This window comes from Chrysochloris asiatica, unplaced genomic scaffold (assembly GCF_000296735.1).
Source record: "Chrysochloris asiatica unplaced genomic scaffold, ChrAsi1.0 scaffold00021, whole genome shotgun sequence".
Taxonomy (NCBI): domain Eukaryota; kingdom Metazoa; phylum Chordata; class Mammalia; order Afrosoricida; family Chrysochloridae; genus Chrysochloris; species Chrysochloris asiatica.
In genome coordinates this window covers 5,309,107-5,317,443 of record NW_006408539.1, presented here as the reverse complement: position 1 = coordinate 5,317,443, position 8,337 = coordinate 5,309,107, and the positions used below count along the sequence as shown (strand labels likewise).

The following is an 8,337-nucleotide window of genomic DNA, read 5'->3' as shown; positions in this document are numbered from 1 at the left end:
CGGATCAATTCATTAGGTGAAAATCAGTGTTATCTGAAAATGGAAGATGATCACAGCAGATCATACAGTGGAAGATGACTACATCATTGCACAGCTGCTAAACCACAATATTACAGAACTGCCAAATCACTGATTCCACAACTGCCAAATTATATCATTTCATCCCTGCCAAACCTCTGATGGTCATGGCCCAGATAAGTTGACACATAACTTTAATCACCACAATAGCATTAATTTCACCTTACAACTCAACTTTCATTACTGTAAAATCAAAACAAAAAATATTTCCCTTCAGTATGCCATATAATTGGACAGTAGATTTTTACTATTGTCATAAATGAGATATGAACATAATGAGATATTCAATAAGTGAGGAATTGGTGGATATTGATCTTTTTAAAGATTACATGTATGTTGCAAATTGAAATCATAATCCCTAAGAAAAATTTTCTAAGAAGAAAATAATTTAACATCAATAATTTATTCCTTTTAACAAAATTTAAAAAAAAATCACAGATACTCACCTAGTCTTTCAATGGAATAATATCTCTGCTTACTGTCCACACGAACTGTCTCTGCATAAGGGCTACCAACGCCGTAACCAATGATGTATCCTCGCACGACGATGTTTGGGTTCAGGGGCGGAGTCCAACTCATGATGATGCAGTTGGTCTGGGGCCTCACATGAAGAGAGCTTGGCTGGTCAGGGACCTGAGACTCTAAGATTCAAACAGAGTCATAGTAAGCATAGCTCCTAGTAGAATGTGCAGCATGCCAACACTTCCCATCTAAGGAAGACATAGTGTCATGGTCTTTGGATGCTCAAATGGCTCATCAGTTGTAGCCTAAGGCCCTACTAGTTTCAGCACGTGATATATTTTCCATGTTTTATTTTCCTTTAGAGACCTTCTTAAGTATAAAAGGACCCTAAATCCCTCCATAGGTACTGCTCCACCATGCATCTTTATACTAATAGTTTCTTCATGCCATTTATTTCTCTTTATCATATGATTCTTATTAGGTATCATTAATAAAAGGCAAAGTCAAGGCAGATGTAAGAAAAATGGAATGGGGAATGAAATGTCAAAAGCTGTCTTGCTCAAGGATTATTTACTCTGATCTCACTAAAAATGAAAATAAATGTTAACGATACTTCTTAAGAAATTATCTGTAGAAAAAATTTCAGCCATAATTTCCTCAGCATGATTAGGATGGTGCATGATCCATGATTTATTGCAACTGTGAAAAATGCATATATTATTTCAGCGGGGAAGACCGTGGTGTGTGGGTTAAAGCCCCACAGATTTGGTGCTGGGCAGATTTGGTTTAATTCCAGGTTCTTCTATTTGTTAGAAGTTTAAACTCATACAATTATTTAATTTATCTGTATTTCCCTTCTAATTCAATTAACAATCCAAATATTAAAAACTGATTAGAAATGTAAGCTCTGGAAGTTAGAAAGAGAATTGTGGGTGTGTACTAAATAACTCACTAGCTGTGCGTGAGCCTTACTTGTCTTCTCTAAGCCTCAGTTCCCTCTCCTGCAGAATGAGGATGATGCAATCATGAACAAATTCCAATTACTATGAGTGCTGTTGTGGTTAAGTGCTGCTCATCAGTTCTGACTCACAGCGACTCTGTGAGTTTTCCAACGACTGAATGGTGAATTTGAACCACTAACCACTAACCACTAACCTTGCAGTTCAACTGACCTTAAGACCCAGTGCTTATCCAACAGTGCCACACCAGGACTCCTGCATTATGAGTGGTACCTAGATTTTCAAATGATGTTATCAATTATGAAGGGAATGTGCATGCCACCCTGCTACAAATTTTCCTTTAAAAGATGTTGAATATTATAAGTCAATAAATTGACATTATTACTTTTGCATCATAATCACCCCTGTGATTACAGACCTAAAAGAAACATAATTTTCCTATTGTTATCCTATTAACAAGTATTTACAAAGCATCTGTTATGTTTGGAGTTTGCAACTAAATACTTCAACTGTTTTGGACACAATGGAGAATAACTACAGTGGACGACGGAACCTGCGCTCTTGACTAATATAGTCAAACAAGTAAAAAGGAGTTATAACATAACATAAACAATATTTTGATAGTTTACTACAGGCAGATGGAACTAATTTGTTGTAAATCCAGGAAGTCTTCTGGGAGGACAGGATGTAAGAAAAAATGTCAATTCAGACTTTAATAGTTGGGTATGTGCCTTGCATAGTGTCTCTTTACACTTTAATAGTGGGGTCTGTGTCTTGCACAGACTTTCACAATTACTAAGTAATTGAAAATGTTAGTGATCTGAATTTTATTCAAATTATTTTTGTTCATTAATCTTGTCCTGAGGAGAATCTCTGAAGGTAACACAGAACAAATTATTCAAAGGAATTTGATGGACAAAGGAAATTGATTCTACAGTACATTTTTCTCCCCAATGTAACAGCAAAAGCGGAAGGAAGTTCCTTCTCCAACTTTAGCCATCTTCAACATGCACACTTCTACCTTGAGTATTGGATGGGAGCATGCCTTTTTATTGAAATGTTTAAAGCAGCTACCAGATTACCAGCTTTTCTAGAGATGCTGCATCACTAGCATTTTCTAAGAAGGTTATTTTCTAAAAAGACACCTTTGTGAGCAAGTAGGGACAAGGTATTATTTGTCTGTCCCGAAGGAGCCTAGGATATAATATGCAAACACATCTTTAAAATAAAATTGAAGATGCAAACCATAACAACATAAACATAATGTTTGTAAAGTATTTCCCACTACAAACTCTAAGGAAAAGTAATAAAAGAGCTGAAAGGGAGGGATTAATGCTTTTCAACCCAATTGACACAGAAGGCTTGCCAGTATCCTAGGGGTGTAATGGGCTTTACAAGAAATTCTGTTTAGCACATTTGAAGCTTTTGCAATAACTACTGAAACAATATAACCTTCCAAGCCTTATATTTTAAAAATAACCTAGATAATGCTCAGTAAATTCTGCATTTACAACTTTAAAATAAAAATATGGAAGAACAATGATGAATGACAATATTCAACTTGTTGTTGTTAAGTGTCATTGACTCATAGCGATCCTGTGTAGGGTTTTCCAGGAGCAGCTGATGGGGCTGAATTGCCAACCTTGTGGTTCATGGTCCAGTGCTGATACTATAGTGCCACACCAGGAGTTTAATATGTAACATATTTTAGCATAAATTTAGTATTTTAGCGGTTTGTAGAACAATAACTATTCCCACATTTTTTTCCGCAGCAAAGCAGAGTGCAGATAGCCTGCATACTGGTTAAGTTAGTATACAAAGAACATTCACCAGTGTCTTAAGGGTGCTCTGGTAATGAGTGCACAAACTGGCCTTGAGGAAAATGAACTATTAGCACGCAAGACTCATCTATCTTTATCCATTCCTGCATAAAACTAGCTTTAGTCCTAAAACTAAACTTCAAAACAATTTTAAGATGAAAAAAAAAAAAAAAAAAAAAAAAGAGTTAATACATGAAAACCTAAATCACTTCTCCATCTAAATATCTAATGGGTATTTATTACCCATATGAGGTCATTGGGCAAGAAGGAAAGATGTCCACTGGTTTGGGGTCAACTTGGCTGGGTCTGGATTCTCAATGGTCCAGCAGTTAAGAAGTATAATTCCCCATGATGAGACCTAAAAGGATGTAATCCTCCATGATGTGATCAGACGTGATCAACCCTGATCTGATGTAATGATTCTGTATAGTAAATCCTCACTTCTATGATGCCAATGTGGTCAGATACAATCTAGATGATTAGGCTGTATCTTGAGTCAATACCTTTTGAGCTATAAAAGGAGAAAGTAGTGAGCAGAGAAGAGGGTCCCATGACCACCAAGAAAGAAGAATTGGGAATGGAATGAGTCCTTTGAGCTGGGGTCCTTGTGCTGTGAAGCACGTGGAACCAGAAGATTGATGCAAAAACACAGAATGCTGGGCCCACTGGTGCTGAAAAGAGACAAGTAACCTTTCTCCAGAGCTGGTACTCTGAATTTGGACTTTCAGCCTTCTAAACTGTGTGAGAAGACATTGATATTTGTTAATTCCATCTGCTTGTTGTATTTCTGTTATAGCAGCCACAGATAACTAAGATACCTACCAAGGCAGTAGTAGATGTAAACCATGGCTGTTGAGTCAATTCTGACTTGCAGTGACCCTGTGAGACAAAGTAGAACTGTCCCATGGGGGTTCCAAGGCTGCCAGGCTGTACTAATGCATACTGCTACATCTTTTTACTGCACATTGGCTGGTGGGTTTTAACTGCTGACCTTTTGCTTACAGCTGAGTGCTTTAACCACTGTGACACTAGGGATTCTCATATTAGACATAGACTATGCATAATATATGGCCTCATTATAAAAAAAATAACTGTTAAGGTAGCATTCATAATCCAGAATATTCCTTTCTTATCTACTCATTCACTTCTTAATGCAAAAACAAACGACAATTTCTCTTTTATACTACCTTTGTGAGTTTTCTCTAACACAGATGACCTTATAGGCTATGAGAGTGCTTATTACAGGAATGAACTATAAAGTATCGATTTAGAACATTTGCTATGGAAGTACAGGCATTCTCTTGTTTGGGGGCTGACACAGAAATTGGCTACTCTGAAATACATGAAGGTTTTACAAGTATCACTAGGGCAGTAACTACACAAAGAATACATGAGTATTAGGATAATTATTGATATAATCTGAAACCAAAAATACATTTTGCTTTAAATGTCCAAATTAATAGGGCCCAAAATATGAATTATCAAGATAATTAGGTCAACCATCATTCTTGATTATACTATGGCAATATGAATACTGTCTTGGTTTTATTTGACTCTCAAGACCATATATTATTCTTTGAGAGATGATTATAGGCTTCTACTAATGTTTTCAGTAATGTTCACACACAGTACAGTGGAAAATTATAAATCTCTATACATTTTAATAACTACTGTGCATCTCTGATATGCTACTTACCTTTCAAGTACTGGGGGTACATACTGAATAGGTTTTGGAGGAAAACTTGAAGTGGAGGCAAGAAAAAAATAATAAAAAAGGAAATCGTGAGACCTTGATAGATGCTGCGCTGAAGGGATAGAAACTGATTTGTCAGGAAGCTCAGGTGCGTTTTATGTTGAATGATCAAAACAAGGAAGTCAAGTAAACATTAGGGTGAAGAGCTTTGTTAGAGATAGGACAGTTATTGCAAAGACCTTGATAATGAATGAGCTTGGTATTTGGAGAAACCAAGGAAGTTCACTGTGACCGGAAAATAACGAATATGAAGGAAGTTTGGAGAGGAGACACAGAGAGACAGTAAGGATACTGTAAAAATATTTAAGCATCTCTCTGGTGGCTGTTGTGAAGATGAAATAAAGCAGATATTTAGGAGGCATAATCAATAGAACTATAGAGTGAATGTGAGCAAGGAAGTTTTTAAAAGAGGAGTTGTTATTTGGTGCCATCAAGTCAGTACCGACTCATAGCGAGCTTATTTATGCCCAACATAATTAAATGCTGCCCAGTCCTGGGTCAACCTCACAATCTTTTATGCTTGAGCCCATGTGACTACCACTGCACCACTCAGTCTCTTCTTCCTCTTCTTTGCTTCCCCTCCCCTTTACCAAGTGTGATGTCCTTCTTCAGGAACTGGACCCACCTGATAATATGTCAGAAGTATGAGACGAAGTATGGTCATCCTGGCTTCTAAGGAGAATTCTGGCTGCACTGCTTCTGACACAGATTAGTTGGTTCTTTGGCAGTCCATGGTACTTTTAATATTCTCCTTCAACACCATAACTCAAATGCATCAGTTATTCTATGGTCTTCTTTATTCACTGTACAACTTTCACATGTATATGAGGTTACTGAAAATACCATGGCTTGGGTCAGGCGCACCTTAATCCTCAAACTGACATCTTTGCTCTTGAATGCTTTAAAGAATTTTTGTGCAGCTGATTTGCCTAATACATCATTTGATTTCTTGACCACTGCTTCCATGTTCCACTGCTATTCGTGAGATTTTCAGTGACTGAATATTCGTAAGTAGTCCATCGCTCCTTCCACCTAGTCTGTTTAGTCTGGAAGCTCATCTGAAACCTGTCCACCTTGTGTGAACCTACTAGTATTTAAAAGACTGGTGGCATAGCTTTCCAAATTACAGCAATACACAAGCCAACACCGTACAATAAATGTGAACAAGGAGACGCATTCATAATTTGTTGACATGTGACTTGGAAAAGAGGGTAGAAGATGATGTACAAATATGAAATGAACTGAGGAAACTAAGTGAGCTCTCATAAGCTCATGTGTAATTTCAGGTGCCTATTCCTTATAGTTCTGTTCAAACAACTGCCTCTTGGTCCAGGTACAGAGTGTTTGAACAGAACATCGGGACACTGAAAGGTTTAAAAGTTTAAAATTAAGAAAGGTATGTGACAGGGTTGCATTTCTTCACCATACTTATTCAACCTGTATACTTAGCAAATAATCCGAAAAGCTGGGTTATATGAAGAAAAAGATGGCATCAGGATTGGAGGAAGACTCATTAACAACCTGCGATATGCAGATAATACAATCTTGCTTGCTGAAAGTGAAGAGGACTTAAAACATTTACTGATGAAGATCAAAGAGCATAGCCTTCGGTATGGATTATATCTCAACGTAAAGAAAACAAAACTCCTCACCACTGGACCAATAAACAACATTCTTATCAACAGAGAAAAGATTGAAGTTGTCAAAGACTTCATTCTTCTTGGCTCCACTATCAACACTCATGAAAGCAACAGTCAAGAAATCAAACAGTGTATTGCATTAGGAAAATCGGATGCACAAGACCTTTTTAGTGTTGAAGAACACAGTGATCGGCTTGAGGACTAAGATGCACCTGACCCATGCCATGGTATTTTCAATAACTACATATGCATGTGAAAGCTCCACGTTGAATAAGGAAGACCATAGAATTGACGCTTTTGAGTTATGGTGTTGGAGGAGAATATTGAAAGTGCCATGGGCTGCCAAAAGAACCAGCTGATCTGTGTTAGAAGAAGTGCAGCCAGAGTGCTCCATATAGGCCATACTTTGCCTCTCATACTTTGGACATAATGTCAGGACGGACCAGTCACTGGAGAAGGATATCATGTTTGGCAGTGTGGAGGGTCAGAGAAAAACAGGAAGACCCCCAGAGAGATGGATAGGCAAAATGGCAGCATCAATGGGCTCAAGCGTAGCACCAATTGTGAGGTTGGCCCAGGACCGGGTAGTGTTTCACTCTGTTGTGCACAGGGTCACTATGAGTTGGTACTGACTCGATGGCACCTAACAACAACAATAAGGTTTATGGTTCAAATTCACCCACTGCTCCTTGGAAACCCTACACAGGGTTGCTATGAGTGGGAACTGACTCTCTGGCACTTAACAACAACAACAACAACATTCCTCACACTAAAGAGTCTTGGTAGGATGTTGTTGTTGTTGTTAAGTGCCATCGAGCTTGGTAGGATAGTGGATTATAAATTGGGCTCCAAACTGCAAGGTCAGCATTTCGAATCTACCAGTCACTCTGAGGGAGAAAGATGAGGTTTTCTGTTCCCATAAAGATGCACAGCCTCCGAAACCTCATTCCTCATACAAAAGAGGCCTAGTGCTAGTGATGCTAGTGATGCTGTAGGATAAGGATTGGACTGCTAACTGAGAGGTCAGCTAACTAGCAGCTCCACAGGAGAAAATAGGACTGTCTTCTCCTGTAAGGATTTACAGCCCAGAAATGCTACATAGGAATCCCTGGTGGCACAGTGGGTTAACTGAAGATCAGTGGTTTGAACCTAGCAGTTGCTCAGCAAGAGAAAGAGGAGGCAGCCTGTGTTCATAAGATTTACAGCACTGAAAACCTTGTGGAGGAATTCTACTCTGTTCTACAGCGTTACTAGGACTTGGAACTACTCTACAGCAGTGGGTTTTTGGTTATTCTTCATACTTGTGGAGATGTCAGGAAAGCAGTCAGGGATGTAAATCTAGGGTTTTCATGAAAGGCTATCTCTGGAAATGTAGATGTGGAAGCCATCAGCAGCAGATAAATGGTATTTAAAATAATATGTGGGAGACTGTGTGTGAATCAATAAAATATAAATAAACTTGTTATTTCTTGGTTCACAATCCTTAAAGTCTTCCCATACCACATTGTAAGTCAGGTTCCTTTGTTGTTGTTGTCAGGTGCCATCGAGTGGGGACCGACTCATAGAGACCCCATGCACAGCAGAATGAAACAACGTCCAATCCTGGGCCAACCTCACTACCGCTG

At 38.4% G+C, this 8,337-nt stretch overlaps 1 protein-coding gene across 1 annotated transcript in view; it reads right to left on the bottom strand.

Moving 5' to 3' along the window:
* DCC (deleted in colorectal carcinoma) overlaps window positions 1-8,337 on the bottom strand; it is a 1,585,944-nt gene that overhangs the window by 275,964 nt on the left and 1,301,643 nt on the right. Inside the window, exon 15 of the mRNA XM_006837499.1 lies at window positions 525-719. Within this exon, the coding sequence (XP_006837562.1) occupies window positions 525-719 (195 nt within the window). The remainder of the gene's footprint in view (window positions 1-524; window positions 720-8,337) is intronic.